Source organism: Stylophora pistillata, chromosome 11 (genome assembly GCF_964205215.1).
Source record: "Stylophora pistillata chromosome 11, jaStyPist1.2, whole genome shotgun sequence".
In the NCBI taxonomy this organism is placed as follows: domain Eukaryota; kingdom Metazoa; phylum Cnidaria; class Anthozoa; order Scleractinia; family Pocilloporidae; genus Stylophora; species Stylophora pistillata.
Genome location: NC_142529.1, coordinates 14300801 through 14319789, shown reverse-complemented (window position 1 = coordinate 14319789; position 18989 = coordinate 14300801). Strand labels below are relative to the sequence as shown.

General features: G+C 37.9%; 2 protein-coding genes across 2 annotated transcripts in view; one reads left to right on the top strand and one right to left on the bottom strand.

Annotated features, from left to right (window-relative positions):
- Positions 1–2766: 2766 nt before the first annotated feature.
- LOC111327166 (epoxide hydrolase 1) overlaps positions 2767–18989 on the bottom strand; it is a 21243-nt gene continuing 5020 nt past the window's right edge. Inside the window, exons 2-11 of the mRNA XM_088738064.1 lie at positions 18749–18882; positions 17929–17999; positions 14793–14871; positions 8137–8201; positions 7390–7455; positions 6869–6920; positions 6641–6724; positions 5440–5604; positions 3854–3927; positions 2767–3201 (exon numbers count right to left, since the gene is read on the bottom strand). Of these exons, the coding sequence (XP_088594190.1) occupies positions 3084–3201; positions 3854–3927; positions 5440–5604; positions 6641–6724; positions 6869–6920; positions 7390–7455; positions 8137–8201; positions 14793–14871; positions 17929–17999; positions 18749–18882 (908 nt within the window). The 3' untranslated portion in view covers positions 2767–3083. The remainder of the gene's footprint in view (positions 3202–3853; positions 3928–5439; positions 5605–6640; positions 6725–6868; positions 6921–7389; positions 7456–8136; positions 8202–14792; positions 14872–17928; positions 18000–18748; positions 18883–18989) is intronic.
- LOC148720176 (uncharacterized) lies at positions 10552–16571 on the top strand. The gene is made up of 3 exons (XM_088738065.1): positions 10552–10672; positions 11868–11968; positions 12113–16571. Exons 2-3 carry the CDS (start codon positions 11918–11920, stop codon positions 12470–12472), a joined length of 411 nt encoding a protein of 136 aa, XP_088594191.1. The 5' UTR covers positions 10552–10672; positions 11868–11917; the 3' UTR covers positions 12473–16571.

Genomic DNA, 18989 nt, shown 5'->3' with positions numbered 1-18989 from the left:
AATCTGCAAAACAATAAGGAAATTCTTAGTAAAATCATGAAAAAATCCCCTAAATTGCTCTTTCGAAATGCTAAGGGTTTCTTCTGATCTTGTTGTCCGCGAGAAGTCGGAATGGTTGCCTCTCAGTGACGTCACCCACTTCAACGTGACCTTCGGGTGGCGAGTTTAGGACGCTCTTCGGTCGGAATCAACACTAAATTCAGTGACCCCAAAGATTAACATCACCTATCGGTTGTGGGGGGATTTCGGGAATTTTCGGGATATAAGTTTCGTCTGTTTGATTGCTTGTTTTTGTTTTTTTTTTTTTAAGTATAAAACCAGTATCATTCTTTTCTTACTTTTTTAAATCTAAATTGGAAATTGTTCTTTGTTTTGAAAGGCCACCCTTGATAAGGAAACGAAAATAACTCACTTCTCAAGGTAGGGTTAGGGTAAGTTACTGTCTCAAGCACAGGGAAAGGTGAACGACCACACGACAAATGCTGTTATGTCGCATCAAAATCAGCAACTGTTCCTTCAAAAGTTTTTCACGGGCAATTTTGCCTTGATGGTCCACCTTCTCAAAACTTACAATGAATAGAATTTATCATTGTAGGGGATTAGACGAAGATACTTATTCAGAGAGTTGCCTGAGGAAATTATATTCCTGCAAGTTTTTCCTTTTGGAGCTTTGTTTGGTCTTGTCTGTAATAAAACGCTTCTATTTACGAGCATGTACAAGCGAAAACGTCAAAGGAAAATTCACACAAACCCCTCTACTTGAGTCTTAATCATTTGAAATTTCTGAAAACTAACCGAAAGAAAAAGACTTCGTGTCATTCTCTCCCCACAGATGACAAATGATCCCAAGCCCGCAAATGATCCCGACTAAAAAATGAGGAATAGCATGGATGTTGAAATAGTGTGGATAGGGAATTGGCGTGAACAGTGGTTATCATGGCTCACAACTAGCATCTTTTCCACACTTTGTGCTGAATTTTTTTTTTATTAACTCTAACAACTGACAACTAAAACTGCTGAATTGACTTGCGGGCCAGAAGTTTTGTTTTCTTTGCAACCAGAATCCAATGACACAATATTCGCCTCGTATCTCTCCTCAGCTAAACATTTTGTTATTTTGGTGTTACAGTATCTTCAAATCAAATCAAATCTAATCAGTCCATTAACGCCATACGACTGATAACAACGGCAGCAACAATAACTTGATGTTTTAGATAATAAGATTCCGTCCAACATATACAGCGCTTCTTGCTTTTTCGTTGCCATGTGTCATCAGCTAAAGTTCCTAAAACTCCTCCAGGAGGCAACTGTTGCAAAAAACGCTGTCGCCTGAATAAACCTGTAACGCTCCACCTTCACCGCTCTGAAAGACACCGTGTGAGTAACAATCGAACTGCCTCCCAATTCTGAGGCAAATCTCTAGTTATTTTCCCCTCGCCGTATTTCTGCTTTAATTCCTAAACAACTGCTAGTTGGGAATTCTGCGATGCTGTTGGTTCCAGGCTATGGTAATGAAGCTCAGCTTCATGGCCCAGCAAGGCCATATCCCCACTCTGGGTACAATTTTTAATGAGGATGCTGAACAAAAGACTTTTATTTCAACAGGCGATCGGTGAAATCAACTGCGGAAATTTAATTTTTGTTTTTGTTTTACAGCTATCATGCTATGTGTGCATTTTAATTCTCTGTTGTCCTTGTGATTTTTACATGCTCGATTTCCCTGAAATCACACGTGCACCGGAAGCATTGATCATATGCAACAGAAACGAAATCCGATTAAGCATGTTCTCCAACGTTCTACACAACTGACAGAAGATTCGCAGCCCACGATCACAACAAATGTCTTTAGAATATTATTGTACTACGCTAAAGGTCTTGAAATGGACAAAATCTGTGGCCCTTAAAACGGCGTGTTACTCGACAGAACGTCACGCAATGTCACAGATTTTCCGCTAAAATCGAAAAAAAAAAAAAAAAAAGAAAAATCAGCTATACAACGAATCGAAATATGGCTTCCAATTTGAATTGCCATTGTTCTGAACTGACTAGCCTCTCACACGTCATAATCCTTTTGCGTTTCCACGTGAAGACGAGGCTAGTAAGTCCAAAACAATGGTAATTCATTCTTTCTCTTTGGCCATCGTAGCTTGATAAGAAATAGCATACAAACTGCAGTTACAAACATGACAGCAAAACGAATGTAATTCAAAGTGGTAATTCAAATTGGACGCTATATTTCAATTCGGTCAATGGAATATTTCTTATAAAATAATAAAACGTGTTTTCTTATCAATCCATGCCATTCCTTATTTTTTAGTCGGGATCATTCGCGGTTCGGTGTGGGGATCATTTGCGGTCCGAGATCATTTGCGGTCCGGGATCATTTGCGGTCCCATTTGGGGATCATTTGCGGTCCGGGATCTTTTGCGGTCCCATTTGGAGATCATTTGAGGTCCGGGATCATTTACGGACCCATTTGGGGATCATTTGCGGTCTGGGATCATTTGCGGACCCATTTGGGAATCATTTGGGGTCCCATTTGGGGATCATTTGCGGTCCGGGATCATTTACGGACCCATTTGGGAATCATTTGCGGTCCGGGATCATTTGCGGACCCATTTGGAGATCATTTGGGGTCCGGGATCATTTGCGGACCCGTACAGACCCGTACACGACGCTTTCGACATCAGCAATGGTCTAGGCTCGAGCCCAGTGCACCACTCAGAAACTCAGTTGGTACGGAGCAGCCAACAATTATGTCTAGCATCTTTCTACAATTATTTTATTGATGTTTGTTACGTTATTTAAGACTATTTACCTTGTAAGAAACACTACGTAAAACATATAAAATACTATTCATATTACCCAAAAGGGAAATGTTTTCTAAGTAATACAAGCTTCAAGTTCCTGATGACGATAACGAGAACGAGAACTACCCAATACTCTTCTTCCCAAAAACTGAGGACTTAACTACTTCTTCGAAAGTTAACAGACGTTCTCCTTCTTCTTCAGAGCTAATGTAGTCAACGAAAAAGCGCCCTGGTCAGCTGTCCACGAGTCGCTTTAATCTGGTTTAATCTGGTTTAATCTGGTTTCTGTAGAGACGGCTCCAGAGGATGAGCACTAAGAAACTCACGAATGTGTTTGTTCGTGTCCTCGTATCCATCGACTTGCACCCAGTGAGTCGCTCCGTCAACGTATCTGTCAAATTTAGAAATAAAAACGAGTAGCGTTTTATCGTATGACGTTGTTTCACAAATGAATTTGTCGATTTTCAGGACCTATTCTGCTGACAAGCTAAAAATATTTAGACACTTTAAGTTTTTGTAGATAACCAACTTGTTTTAGTGTAAAGGGGGCAAGTTTCTAGAGAAACTGTGCTGCTGCGTCTGTGGGGGCAACAAGGTAATTTGGTTATATCAACTAAGTTGAAATTGTGAATTGGCCACCGTAAAGAGTTAAAAAGCTGATGTTTCGAGCGTTAGTCCTTCGTCAGAGCGAATGGAGGAATTGTGGGTTGTGTGTGGGTCCAATTTACAATTTCAACTTAGTTGATATAACCAAATTACCTTGTTTTAGTGTAGCCTTGGGGCAAAATAAGATATTTTCGCCACTGAGGTTGGATCAACACAATATAATCAAATTAAGAACCACGGTTGACGGTTTTGAAAGTTTAAATGTCTGGTTATCAAACATGCCACATAAAAATTCTAAAAGCAGGAAGAGGTAATTTCCAACACCTTGGTACTTTCTCAGAAGCTGAACAGACGACAATTAGGGGTCTCATAAGCGACGATCTACCGCCGGTTAATGAAACTCCTGGATTACCAATAAAACCGAACTAAAACCTTACTTGATTGTCAAGTCTTCCACAAAATCTTCCGTTCCTTTTAACGTTTCTACCAGAAGAAACACATCTCCCGTTCCCTGCAATGCAAAGTAAATCAGGGCGTTCCTTTTAAAAATAATCTAACGCTGGAACACAAAGAATGACGATACCAAGTTTAATCAGTCCAAGGTGCTGTCAGCTTTTTCAGAGATGAACACCACAACATTTTTACGATTAGGTAACAATCATACAAGGGACTAGTCTTAAAGACAAACGTTTTACTGACATCAAGAAGCGATAACTGCGCCCAGGAAAAAAAATCATGACTTTTTTTCCCTCCACTTTTCAGTGCTTCGCACACATTCCCATCCATTCCATTTCTATAAATTGAGTATATGAAAATCATATATGTGTGCTGCGGCGTCATGAAATGTATGAAAGCGATCCTCGCGGTAATGGACCCTACTTAATATGTAGTTGTGGAAATAAGGCCAGAAAAAAGAAAAATTCAAGCCCGTACGAGATTTGAACCCATGACCTCTGCGATACCAGTGCAGTGCTCTACCAACTGAGCTGAAAAGCCAACGGTACGTAATGACCAACATGATGACAGCTCCCAGTAAGCATGTTAACTAGTACTCAGTTGGTAGAGCATTGCACCGGTATCGCAAAGGTCATGGGTTCAAATCTCGTAGGGGCCTGAATTGTTTTTCAGGCCTATTTTCCACTACTACATAAGTAGGGTTCATTACTGTGAGGATCGCTTTCATACATTTCATTCCATTTCTTTTGGTCCATCAAGGATTCAATCCTGTTCAAGTCCTTAACCTTCCATTTACACGTAAATCTATCTGTTCAGGTTCGTCCGGCAAATTGTGTTATTGGGGATATACCGTAAAGGTGTTATAGTTACGTACATATAATTCACACAAAATCCACAGTACTGGCAAATTTGAAATTCTTTTGTATTTGAAACCACACAGTCATTTCTCAATTTGGCAGAGTACGTGAGTAAAAGAAAAAAAACTTCTCTGATTGCAGATTGGAGAACAACTCTTACAAAGCAAAGACAGCCCGAAATGCGACGGGATTTCTTGGAAGTACACCAGAATATATGATGAAACAAGCGATTTTAAGGTCAGAACAATGGCCCTGTATGTGGTTTTAAAACACTAACCGAGTACGCGATCCTCAACAGTAAAATATTCAAACCATTCTATTTGGAATTCTCTTTGTCTTCAGCGGGGAGGTCTGGCACCATTTTACCCTTTCACTCCTATGATTTCTTAGCATTTCTCCTTATTGTCTACCATACAGTTAATATGATGTTAGTTTGGGAGAATTTGACATTGGATCAACTACTAATTCTCTAATTCCTAATTGACATTTTTCTTTATTATCGTCACGTGTCTGCTTGATATTGTATTGATGTTGTAAAGAGAAATTCTGTCTTGGTCACTCATGGAAGTTACAGAGTTAAGGCAATAAACAGATGAAGCCAAACGCAAATATATTTAGAAAATCTGAGATCGACCTTGTAGTAAACGGTAACGTATCGACATCATGACAGTTCAAACCCCCTCTACCAGGTTGGATTTATTATCACTTACCCAAACCACAAGGGTTGGAGCCTTGATCTTGGTGAGAAAGACTCCGGAAGGCACATCTTTGTAAGAAAATGCAGCCCTGTAGTAATTTATAGGACCACTACACCCAGACTGACACATAGAATATTTGTAAGCTTCTACATCTTCTTCGCTGAAATTTTTTGTTTTCTGTGAACAAAATAAAAAAATTTCAGTTGCGGTTGGTTAAACTTGCCATACAGCACCACCCTGGGAAAACTTAGTGTACTTAACGTTAAGTTAGGGGTGTTGACGCATGAAACAGTTCGCGCATAGTTTGCGCGCTTAGTGACCTACTAAGATATTCCTTGATATTCTCATCAAACACAAGAGGTTCATCTCTATAAAGCAGATCAACTGAGTGACTACCCCCCTTCCCTCTATATAGGATTTGTTCCACTGAGAATATTTCACAAGTTATTTTTTTGCCTCATGATTTGTGATCTTTAGGAGACGCATTGCATGTTACACCAACAGATTTCTTTGTGTGATTTGAAATGTTTTCAATGTCTAATTTCAGACATGCTTAGACATGATGTCAAGTCTGGTAAATTTTTAATACAAAGCAAATTCTTCCAAGGAATCATGCATCAATTCTTTCATTTTTTTTTTTTTTTTCAGTTTTTAATTTTCTTCACAACCTTTGAATTTCCGGGCTATTTGGATTATTTTAGGTGTGTAATGACACCCAACAGTTCCTAAAGATGTAAATGTTTAGTTCTAGAAATATAACACAGGGCCACCACTGCATGTCACAGCTGCAGTTTTTCTGGTTCAAGTTTAAACATGTCCATAATTGACCAAGTACTGTATCTTTATTGAGCTACCATTACTTAAGGCTTGTAGGCCGGGGTATAATGGAAAGAGTACATTCTTTAAAACTGGTTTTTCAAAGTACAAAGCTTTTTGTCTAAAATAAAAAATAATTTTGATAACAATCAAACTTATGAAGACTAACAATACTATCATATCATTAATTCATCTTTTCACACAATGTTACAACAATTGCTGTTGTTATCACGTTGTATAAAAAACCCTTCTTATCAGACACTTAAACATTTAAGTCAAGTTTTGGGAGGTGAAAAGAGATACTACAAATGAGATAACAGTAAGTTGGGCTTCATCATGATAGATGCACTTTGCCATTTAAGTTTCAACCACTGAAGTAAAATGTAACTATCATTACCCCAAAACCCTCATCAAAAGCTTTAAAGTCATCCATCTCAATTAAGTACTCTGGAAGGTAAGGCAGCTGAAAGAAAAACATGTACTGCAAAAGAAAAAAACTATAATAAGCGACCTATTTAGAAGTTATGTTTCTCTTCTGAATGACATTGTTATGGCAACTACTAATAATCTAACTAATATCAAAAAATAAGTCTAAGATGGTAATAAAATAAATAGTCTCTCTTACCCAGGAAGCACGGAATTGTTTCTTACATGACTGCAAACACTTTCTAAAGCACCTAAATAAATCATAATGAAAAGAAATGACTAGTATTTAAACCATCCAGGCTATTAAATAAATAAACTCTTAACACCCTAACATCAGTTGACATATTCTCCATACTGTTCTCTTCACATGTCCTATGGTGCTGACAAGGAGATTTTACTTCAAAATCAAGGGTTGTTTTCTGTGTTTTATGCATAATGTGTTATTAAGGAGTGACATCGTATGGAGAAAATAGATGCAAGTCACTCTTAGGGGTCAAGGTAAAAGAAAAGACAGTAAAAAAAAAGACATTTAATGGAACAAAATCTCCAAGAGCAGTCTGAGTCTATACCTGAGTGCTCTAGCTTCCTAGCCTTGATGACCAACTCTGGTTGGTCATCCTCTTGGGCAAGTATTTCTAATAACGTGATAGCTAGCAGTTATATTTAAACGACTTTACAGACTGGATAATTATTCATCGCTAGAACTTTAACAACACATACATTGGGTGTGGAATGTTGCACACAATCAGCCTGTCAACAAATTCAGGGTGAATGTGTGTGAAATTCCTGAAAGAAACAAAGAAAGTTACATTATTTTTATTAGATCTATCACGTGATCTACGGATAAGTACATGTACAATCAAATTTATAGAGACACAGGAGGGAATTCAGAAAATTTCAGTCGTAGTCACATGACATTAAGGCAACCATGCTAACTACATATAAAAACAGGACAGTTTTACAAAAAACAATGTCAGAATTCAACAAACTAAATCCATGTGGGAATACATGACAACTAAATAAAACTCTATTACCATGTAGAACTACTCTGTTGCTAAAATGGTCAGTAACTGACAAAAGTGAGCTAATCCTCAACCTCCCAAGATATCATTTCAAATTGAACTGCCGTCTAGCTTCAACACGTTCCCTTTGAAACTACAGTGCTATAAGAGCTTGTTTTTTTTCTCTGTATCACAAGTCACCTGATACCCATGTCTCTTCTCATCACTTTTTCCCCGAGATAACATTGAAATTGCAAGAAAAAATACACTTTGATTACTTCTTAGAGTTGAATGATAAAATGTCATTGCACATTTGGGTTATCACAGCCAGATTTAGGATTGTTTCTTAGAACAACTGCAACCTGGATTTTAAACCACGTTTTCCAACCCAAGGTCTTGCTTCTGTGCACTGTTTACAGAAATTTACAAGAGTCTTAAAATAACCCATAAAATAAGAAATTGTTACCAAGCAACAGCACCTCCCCAATCATGGGCAACCAACACACATGATCTGTAGCCTAGAGCCTCAATCTGAAGATACAAATACTCATGTATACATGAACAGCACAAAGACAGATATATAAGCAATTTAGTCCGTAACAGCACCCCATTATAGCTGGTAAAGCTTGGATGTGACAGGAAGCCACAACTGTGACGGGAATGGGTATGCAGCTGTGCAGAGTAAAAGGATGAAGCGTTAACCACTGCCACAGGAAGTGAGGGGCAGGAAACACCTTGGTTGAACTGGTAAAAAGCTAAATCAAACAGAGCTGTTTAAGGCAATAACCATGTGCCCCTCAGGGTCAACAAGAAACCTATCAGTAATAATTATGTTATCACAAACTAACCAGGATCAACTTGTTACATCATCCTACCAGTGTAAGAATTACATTTTACAGGAAGCTGTTGACTACAGACCCCAAAAAAATTGGTTCGCATTGTGTACATGTGTGGCCTACGAAATTAAGCTGCTTTTTAGTGTCTGGTATCTTACTGAGTTTCTATTAGAAGAGCTTAAATATCTGATTACGGTTAGATAGTTATCAATATTGTTACTGTTCATCGATAAAATAAGATAACTGGCATACAATAGTCCTGAAATGTTCAGTTTCAAGATGTGGGTTAATGGCCAAACTTTGTTATGGACCGAGGCCTCATTTTGACAATAAAGGTTGCACATCTAACCTAAGGATTTTAGGACCTAAAAAAAGCATCAGCATTTATTTAATCTCCCATAATGGCCTAATAGATTCGGTCATGATTTTGTTTACGTAACGAAGTGGAATTTAATTCTGAAGTTTGTAGGTTGACTGTCTTTTCCAAGGCATGTGATGAGAAATTAACTCTAAGGAAGCATTTCACTTGAATATTTTTGGTATTTTGTGTGCCAGTACACAAAGACAGAACTTTCCAGAAGGGCCAGGACATTTGGGAAATGATAAAATCTACACTAGAAGCCATTGTGAGCTTGATATGGTTTGAATGTATGACTAATTAATGTGTCGAAAACGAAGACCCAAAACCTAAGACCTAAGACCTAAGACCCTGACTGGTCTAAAACGAAGACCCTGTGGTCTAAAACGAAGACCCTGTAGTCTGAAACGAAGACCCTGTGGTCTAAAACGAAGACCCGCTGGTCTAAAACGAAGACCCACTGGTCTAAAATGAAGACCCCGTAGTCTAAAACGAAGACCCATTGTTCTAACTAGTGTCTGTTCAACTTAACAGTTTTTTTTTTAGGCAAACTTGTAGGTATCGAGCATAGTTTGTGAAAGACATTAACGCAAATTATCGAAAATTACTATGAGATCGTCGTCCTTATTTTCCGACATTTTATAGTGCCATGTGACTTGGGGACGACGTGACTTTTATACTGCGTGAAGCGGCCTTTGCATGTTTCATGAGTCCTGACGTGACATTATTTTACGGGTACGAACACTCTTTATTTCATCCTTAAGACTCGTTTTTTTATTATTAATATTTCACCCTCAGTCTACATTTTACCCCTGGTCTGCGGTCTGCAGTCTGCATTTTACCCTCAGTCTGCATTTTACCCCCGGTCTGCAGTCAGCAGTCTGCAATCTGCGTTTTACACTGACCGCGACAAAATAAAATTATACCAAAATCATCACTAAAACATATATTTCTGTATTCTTAGAATTTAATTGTGTTACACAATTTGACACGTGTTGCACCGACTGAGATAACGTAACTGTCAAGTTGGTCGCGCGCTCAGATGACATTTTAATTCATGCGCTACAGAAATGAGAGCAATTGAGCCTTTCCTTGAAAAAAAAGGTTTTTGCTCCCGCAGGGTTTGGCCCAGAGGCCAAAACCCGAGGAGGCACCCTAGGAGTCCCCACGTGTATACATATAAGGAATTTCAAAATGTAAGAAAGTAAAGTAAGTAAGTAAATTTGTAGTATGCGAAAAAAATCTCGATTTGATCAAACTAGGCATGCAAGGTGGTCTCGGGTAATATTTCAGCAAGCGCGCAAGGTGCTGTCAGGTAGCTGTCATTTTGCAACTACAAGGTCTTCGAGCAGCGCTTGACAGTCTTGCGAGAAAGAGTTTGCGTTTCGTCGTCCTCTAGCAGCGTTTCAAGTTCTTTCTAACAGTGTTTCAAGGTCTTGCAACCACAAGTTCGCATTCTTGCCATCATTTAGCAGCATTTCAACCAAGAGTTCGTGTTTTGCTATCTTCTTGCAGTGTGTCAAGGTCTTGCAATCACAAGTAACGTTTCGCCATCTTCTGCATCTTTAGCAGCCTTTCAAACCATGAGTTCACATCTTTGAGCAGTGTTTCAGGGTGAGTATTTTGCAATTCAGTGATTTATTTGAATTCAAAAGCATTCAACAGCACTGAATAGAATTGCATTTCAACCATCACCTTTTGCCATCTTCTTGCAGTGTGTCAAGGTCTTGCAACCACGAGTTCACACCTTTTGCCATCTTTAGCAGCTTTTCAAACCACGAGTTCACATCTTCGAGCAGCGTTTCAGGGTAAGTATTTTGCAGTTCAATGATTTATTTGAATTCAAAAGCATTCAACAGCACTGAATAGAATCATTCGGTACAAAATTTGATTTGTTAGACAAATCAGCAATGGGGTCGACAGACTCGATCCAACAGATCAGAAAGATAAACGACAGAATTGATCCAACAGATCAGAAAGATAATGTCAGACTCAGAGTTGCACTGATATTGTCAGAAAGAGATACAAAGTTTGTTATATCAATTTCCATTTGAATATGTCACTCTCGAAGATAAACAAGTCCGTGGTTACAGTTCGAAGAGGGCACTTTATGAATTCTGTTTTTGTCAACCCTAGTATTTATTCATGTGCTGTTGATGCTCTTTTGGAAGTATCTAGTACACACTTGTTTCTTCCATATTAATCAAATCTATGTACTAGGAATGGGTTTACAGATCTGCTTTTCAATGTTTGCTCACATTATATCTCTTTAAGAGAAGATAGTTCACTATTGAACAACAACAAACATATGAAACATATGAGTGAACTGCGGTTATGAGACGTATATAAGAACGATCCTTCGCAGTAAAGCACTATTTAAGCAATAGTGGAAATCAGACCTGAAAAAAATTTCAGGCCTGTACGGGATTCGAACCACTGACCTCTGCGATACTAGTGCAGCGCTCTACGGGTTTATATCGAATTAATTTGATGGCCTGCTCCCAGTTGGCTTGTTAGCTCAATTGGTAGAGCGCTGCACTAGTATCGCAGAGGTCAGTGGTTCGAATCCCGTACAGGCCTGAAATTTTTTTCAGGTCTGATTTCCACTATTGCTTAAATAGTGCTTTACTGCGAAGGATCGTTCTTATATACATAGTTCACTATTGTAGTTCATTTGCCTTGTCAAGAGTACGTAAACTTTCTGATCTTGCGATTGAACCAATGAGCTTTGAAAGACTTCAGTCAATTAAGAAGACATCAAATTATAAATTCCGTTTGTTAGAAGAAGCTAGGCTAAACATTTTGGCTGAAAAGACTTTGCATAATTACGAAAACAACTTGCAGTGAAACTGCATTATTACATTTTACAGTATCTACCATACTAATTTAAATAAGTAAATATTACCATCAAAACTTCTAACCTAAAAATTTTAAAATATACACTTGTCATTTAAATGTTTTATCAGTGTAATAAAGGTCACTTACAAATCATTCAATTCTCAGTTAACAGATGGATTATTCTGCCAGCCCAAGTCCCACAAAGAGAGCTAAGTATGGGATCCCTAAATCCCCAACTTCAACACCTCTGTCAAGCTCAACTACAAGTAAGTTTCCTCTATTATGTAATATATTAATACTACTCAGTCTAATAATTTATTACTGTTGTGTCTTCTATTACTTATGCAGATTTCTGCTCAACAGAACATTAAATTTTTGTCCTGAATTTAATAATTTTTTTCCCAAATTAGTTCTCTTCAACAGATTACACTGGATACATTCAGGACGTTCAAGAGGTACAGGAAAGTAAATCCCCCAGAAATCTGTACTTTGACATCAGCCTGCTAACTGCAAAAGACAAAACTCAGTTGGTAAGAGTCATGGTGCAAAGAGGAGAGTCTTCCAAGTCCCAACTTTTTCTTCAAAAGATGCAGACACAGCAATCCTCAACACTCTCCAACCCACAAGTTGCATCAAGCAATATGGTGTTCATAAAAAGGGGAACAGTTATTCAAGATGTACCACCACATTCCATCCAGTTTCCATTCCATCCAGTTTCAATTCCAACCACTGGCCCCAATGACATCAACACCCATGGATACCATTCTTAAGAACCACAACTCAGGGAATTTTACTGTTTCTGGCTGCATTAAATGGCTTGGAGAACCTTCCAAACCAGAACTTGCCACAAAAATGGTAAGGGAAGCTGAAATAACAGACCCCACTGGAACTATTAATCTATCAGTCTGGGATAGTCACATCCAGCAAATAGAAGACAATAAATTCTACACTGTGACCAACTGCAAACTGAAGCAGTATTTTGGAAAATGCCTTGCCACCACAGTTAACACAACGATAACGAAAGCACAAGAGCAGGACATCTCCCATGTGGAGCCTCTGCACAAACAAGCAAACTGGGTATGCTGTCCTGAAATTTTGAACATTTACCCAACTGTCTATCCAGTTTGCAACAACAAAGACTGTCGCAAGAAAATTAGTGAAAACCCTGGGTCCAAGATTGTTCGTTGTCTACACTGTAACAGAGCAATTAATGCTTCTGAAGAACTGCTATATTGCAATGAACATTAACTTTCGTCTAGAAAAAACAGGACAAGCACTTTTCAGTGACAGCATTTCCAAAGATTGTGGGGAACTTCCTACAAGAAAACATCTTGAAGTACAAAGACAACATCGACGATCTAACTGAGAAATTGCTGTTGCTCGAAAATGTAGATTTTGAGCTTTCTCAGAACAACAAACTTGTTATAAGTATGAAAGCCCATGCCTCAACTTCACAGGAGAAGTGAACAGCTAACTGTCTGGTAAAAAAAGACTGTTAAGTTGAACAGACACTAGTTAGAACAATGGGTCTTCGTTTTAGACTATGGGGTCTTCATTTTAGACCAGTGGGTCTTCGTTTTAGACCAGTAGGTCTTTGTTTTAGACCACAGGGTCTTTGTTTTAGACCACAGGGTCTTCATTTTGGACCAGTGGGTCTTCATTTTAGACCACAGGGTCTTCATTTTAGACCGCAGGGTCTTTGTTTTAGACCACAGGGTCTTCGTTTTAGACCGCAGGGTCTTCGTTTTAGACTGCAGGGTCTTCATTTTAGACCACAGGGTCTTCATTTTAGACCACAGGGTCTTTGTTTTAGACCACAGGGTCTTTGTTTTAGACCACAGGGTCTTCGTTTTGGACCACAGGGGTCTTTGTTTTGGACCAGTGGGTCTTAGGTCTTCGTTTTTGACACATCCCTAATTTTGGACAATACATACACATAAAGTAGGACAATGCTGAGTGTAGGTTTTTTAAATGTCCATTATAGAGCACAAAGTTCTATCCTATGATAAAAGTACCAGAATCTTTCAAGTTTTCTTATTATTGATATTGTTATTACCGGTATATGCCAATGTGTTTCCCAAATTTGAGCTAAGTGGAGACATGAAATGAATCGGTGAACTTGACATCATCATGTAAATGGTCAACTTGACATGCTATCAAAATTTGTCTTTCAGCTGGAATCTTACTCAGGAATGCAACAACTCATTTCAATACTGGCAAATACATCATAAGCATTAAACTCCAAAAATGATCCTTACAACATGATAAGATATTGTTTGTTTTTATGAAATTGTCATAAAAGCCAATCCTTGACTGGTATTGTACAATCAAGATTCCCATACTTACTTTTGTTGTTTTGAAATGTGCCTTATTTATGAATTCTCAACAGCAACATTCTCAACTACAATACAACTTATTTCACTTTATGGCACTTTCAGGAGGCTTCAGACTGTTTCAAACAATTTCAAACTCTTTCAGCAACTCAGTGGTGTGACCCGCACCGACAGATCAAACTGATAGTTGTTGGCTTGGGAGAGTGCAATGACTCTTTTCAGTGTAGTACAACTCGTACAGAAGATTCAAGCTGTTAAATGTTGTCTTTTACGAGTATAAAAGCTCTTGCACGAGCTGCACTAACACAAGCCGGATCTGGGTGCATTGGCTTGTGTGAGGAGAACTAACTTGTGATACGATCACCTGAAAAAAAATTACTCGAGACCACGCTTACTACCAAGATGGCTGACTCAGACTAGTATGCCTTACGAGCTAGTCGACGTGACATGTGTTTGACTCTCGTGGACAAATAAAAAAAGAAAGAAAGAAAGAAATCCAATAGTGCCATAATGTGGCGACACATTTTGTATAAGCCACATGAAAAAAACCCAAATCCACTGCACCTTACCATAAAAAGGACACAAATTGCTTTTCACTAATTAACGCTCATATTTGTTAGCAATGTATGTGAACTGGCTTTCCTAATGTTTATAATACTATAATCAATATTACAATGATCATAATAACTACAATAATTATGGTTATCATACATGATCATTACTTAAAAATTACCATAGATTCTAAATTTCAACATACCACTTCTTTCACATCATTCACCAAGTATGAAATCTTGTACTGGTCCTTTCCCATTGGATGATCACTTTCTCCATAACCCCTAGAAAAGAAAGAAGCTATTGACTCCCATAGGGGGTTGCTATAATGCGAGCCTTTTATGACAAGCCGGAGCAATTTTTTGCAAGGAAAATAACATCCAAATCTGGACATATTCCTTTTTATGGTCATGGTCCCGGGCGTTCCTTGTTTAAACCACGGAAACTGAGGATGAGAGTGCGACAACTTGTCTTGTCGAGTGCTTGCTGATTGTAAATCAACACAATTTTCGAAATGTTGTGTTTTGGGAAGGTTGCATGGCAAAGATTCCTGTCTTATACACTGTTCTCACACGCAAATGCACACACCGTTTGTGGTAGGCCCATACTAAACGATGTCGAGTGTTTTCGCTCAAACTACGAAAATACTGGCAAAACTGTGACAGCTGATTAACAACAAACTATGAAGCTGAGATGAAAACCTCGCTTGAAGGTGGCGCTAACAACAGCGAATTGGATAGGGATACTGACAGAAGCAACATGAATTGTAATGTTAAATATCTAAGCTTAGCTCTTCCATTAAATACCTGTTTCTGTAATTGGTTTCTATCGGGTTCAATACTTGTAAAGTACGATTTGGTATTTAATACATAATCACATGACTATTATTATTGTGCAAGCGATCGTGAAAGTTGGTTTGCTCTTTGCATGGAGTTACGAGTGTATGACCAATGTACATGAACATAATGATGTTACAGTGTCATTAAAGGTAAAAAATTCAGATCTCGTGATGCATATTATAATTGTACTCGAGTTTTGTGTGAACGCTATGGCCTTGTAGTTTCGAATAAATTTTACACGTGGTGAATTCTCAAGTAAAGTGCTCACCACGAAGCCTGAGTGAACGCTCCTCGAGCGACTAGTTTGATATTTTTCAGATTTTCACCTTCAAATGCTTTCTGGAGAAGAGCCAAAGACTGTTAGAATAGAATGAGGAGAGAAAATGGAAAGATATAGAACAAACAGTGGCTCGCAAGAAGAGGCTCAAGGCTCGCAAAAAACGGCTCCAGCTCGCAGGCTCGTACATTAGTTACTCTCATTAGTAGAAGACATAATGAATACTCTTGATGACTGTGATCTATTAGAAAAATTTTCCAATATGACCATTGTACATGAACATAATGATGTTAGTGTCATTAAAGGTAAAAAAATTCAGATCTCGTGATGCATATTATAATTGTACTCGTGTTTTGTGTGAATGCTATGGCTTTGTAGTTTTGAATAAATTTAATGCGCGGTGAATTCTCAAGTAAAGCGCTTGCTACAAAGCCCGAGTGAATGCTCCTCGAGCGTCTAGTTTGATATTTTTTCAGATTTTCACCTTCAAATGCTTTCTGGAGAGGAGCCAAAGACTGTTAGAGTAAAATGAGAGACAATGGAAAGATATATATAGAACAAACAGTAGCTCGCAAGAAGAGGCTCGAGGCTCACAAAAAACGGCTCCGGCTTGCAGGCTCGCACATTAGTTACTCTCACTCCCATACCCTACAAGGGCCCTACAAGGATTCAAAAACCAAAGTTGCTTTCAAAACTGGGAGTTTAAGTAAATTCTAATACACCTTCTAGATATTTGACAAATACACTGTTTAAAGCTTAACAATTAATAATAATGATAATTAGTACCACATGAGTGAATAGTGTTTTTACACAGGGGGATCAGTTAGTTCAGAAGTGAACATCACATACTGTTCACCTCCAAGCAGGCTAGGAGACAAAATTGTGTATAGAGAGTTGAAAGAAACAAATTTTTTGGTATCTGTCTGGTTTATACAAAAACAATTATTCATCTAAGTGTTGGGGAATATGGTGGATAACTACCTTGCCTCAATTATCATTATCATTATTGCTCAATAATAAAAAAAAAGTTGGAGTCAATATCTTAATATTTAAAAATTAAAGTTTAATTTGACATGTTTATGCAGTAAATGGTTTGAACCCGGGGGTAACATGTGAAGGTGTAGTCTGATCGTCCGGGTGAGTGTAGTCCTGAGAAGGACTGTTGTCGGTGGTAGTGACTGACATTTCGACAAACTGTGCGGAAGTCATCATCAGAGTCAAGTGAATGATTGTTGTCAGTAGAATGTTCTTATTCCAGTTCGTGTGAAATGATCGGTTGGTTTTGCCGTGATGTTATTGGCTGTAAGACTCAAGTGACGTAAGTCGGTCGTGATTGATCTGTTTCAATCTGTCGGTAAAGTTAGGTCATTCTTTTTTGTCGTTTGTGATGTTTATGTCAAACATAAACATGTTTATCATTTCATAGGAACTGGAATAAGAACATTCTACTGACAACAATCATTCACTTGACTCTGATGATGACTTCCGCACAGGTTGTCGAAACGTCAGTCACTACCACCGACAACAGTCCTTCTCAGGACTACACTCACCCGGACGATCAGACTACACCTTCACTTGACATGTTTATATTGTCAATAAGGGTGGTTGCCAGTTGCAACAAAATTATCATAAATTATAATCATAACCTATGCCAATTTCCTCAAATGTAATTGGTGCATTAGCTACTTTATTTTTCACTAATTATTCCCTACAGTTTTAGTCAGACAGTGTAATCAGACAGTTGGCCATAATTAGACACCTTTGATCAGACAGGTAAAGCAGCCAAGCATACCAAGTCCACTCAGATAAATCCACCAATCACAAAATTGATTACAATAACCATGATAGCAACAACCACTTACCCTACAAACTGGACAAATTTCATATTTTTCAAAATGTCTTTGAAAGACATTTTCTCACGTAAATGTGTTCATTCTTTTCAGAAATTGTAATGGTTATGATTAATTGGTAACAGGACTTCATATTGTCCAATACAGACTGTAATTCTCCTGATGGACAAATGAGACTCCCCCTTTGCAATCATCCAATTTTGTAATCACTCATATGATTACAGACAAAAGTAGACTCCAATTGGTCCATTATAAATTACAAATTTTAAAAAGCATTTGAAGTAGCAGTTGTTAACTTCTTTAAATCAAATACTAGTCACAAGTTAAAAATCACACACAAAAAAAAAATCATAAAAAGCAATTCCTACAAATTACCTCATATCCACTGCAACCACCCTGAAGTCATTGCTGAAAGCTTTTAACTGATATCGCCATGAATACCAAAACTGCAGGTCCAAACCAAGAAATACAAAACGACATAATACATGTATCAAAAGACGTGTACTGTGGCAAGAAAATGGGAACTGTTCCGATATAGGACCATTAGTTTACACACTTACAGTCTATTTCAAATATACATTATAACCACTATACACAGCCAAATAACAAACTGCCCTCTCTAAAACACTCCTTTTTGCAGGCCAAATGGCAAAGTGCGGGCTGTAAATGGTACTTGCCACCCTGATATAAATTTTATTAAATGAATTTGTACAATTTGGCCTTGTGTATTGATAATAATGATAATCACATGACTTTTGTGGGGCATATACTTTATTTGTGTCCCTCAGAGCATCATTTGCACCCGCGCTCCACTTGAGCTTAAATGATACTACTCAGGCCACAAATAAACTATATGCCTGACAAAAGTTATGTGATTGCATGTCCTACTTTTGTAACACAAAGTGCTAAAGAGAGTATTTCATCAGCACTACTCCACCAACACAAAGAAATGAGTGGTGAATAACAGGGCATTTTATGGAAGAGGTTTGAAAATCAGATATTAATAAAAGAAAAAACTTTTTGACAAAATATAACAATAGAAATGATTTAACTAATTTTGTGTGAAAACAGTATGGTTCATTTTCTAGACCAGCCCAACCTCATTCACCAAGTCATCTGCTCAGAAAATTCACCACTTTGATACTCTATTTAAGATAAAATTGGGTGGTTTATATCAAGTTAATTATTAACACACCTCAGGGAAGCCATGAAGGCAGAGCATAAGTGGTTTTTGTGGATCACCTTTGGCCACATAATGAATTTTTATGTTTGAAGCTGTTCTTAGAAAGTGGTGAGTCCCAAGCTCAGGGTTAAGAAGGCATGCTGGAGCTGAGAACAATACAAAGTAGAAAGTAAACTCATCAATATACTAACAACACATGAAAAACTGTGCATTTCCATATACAATATACTCTTTTTTGTTTTTTTGTTTTTTA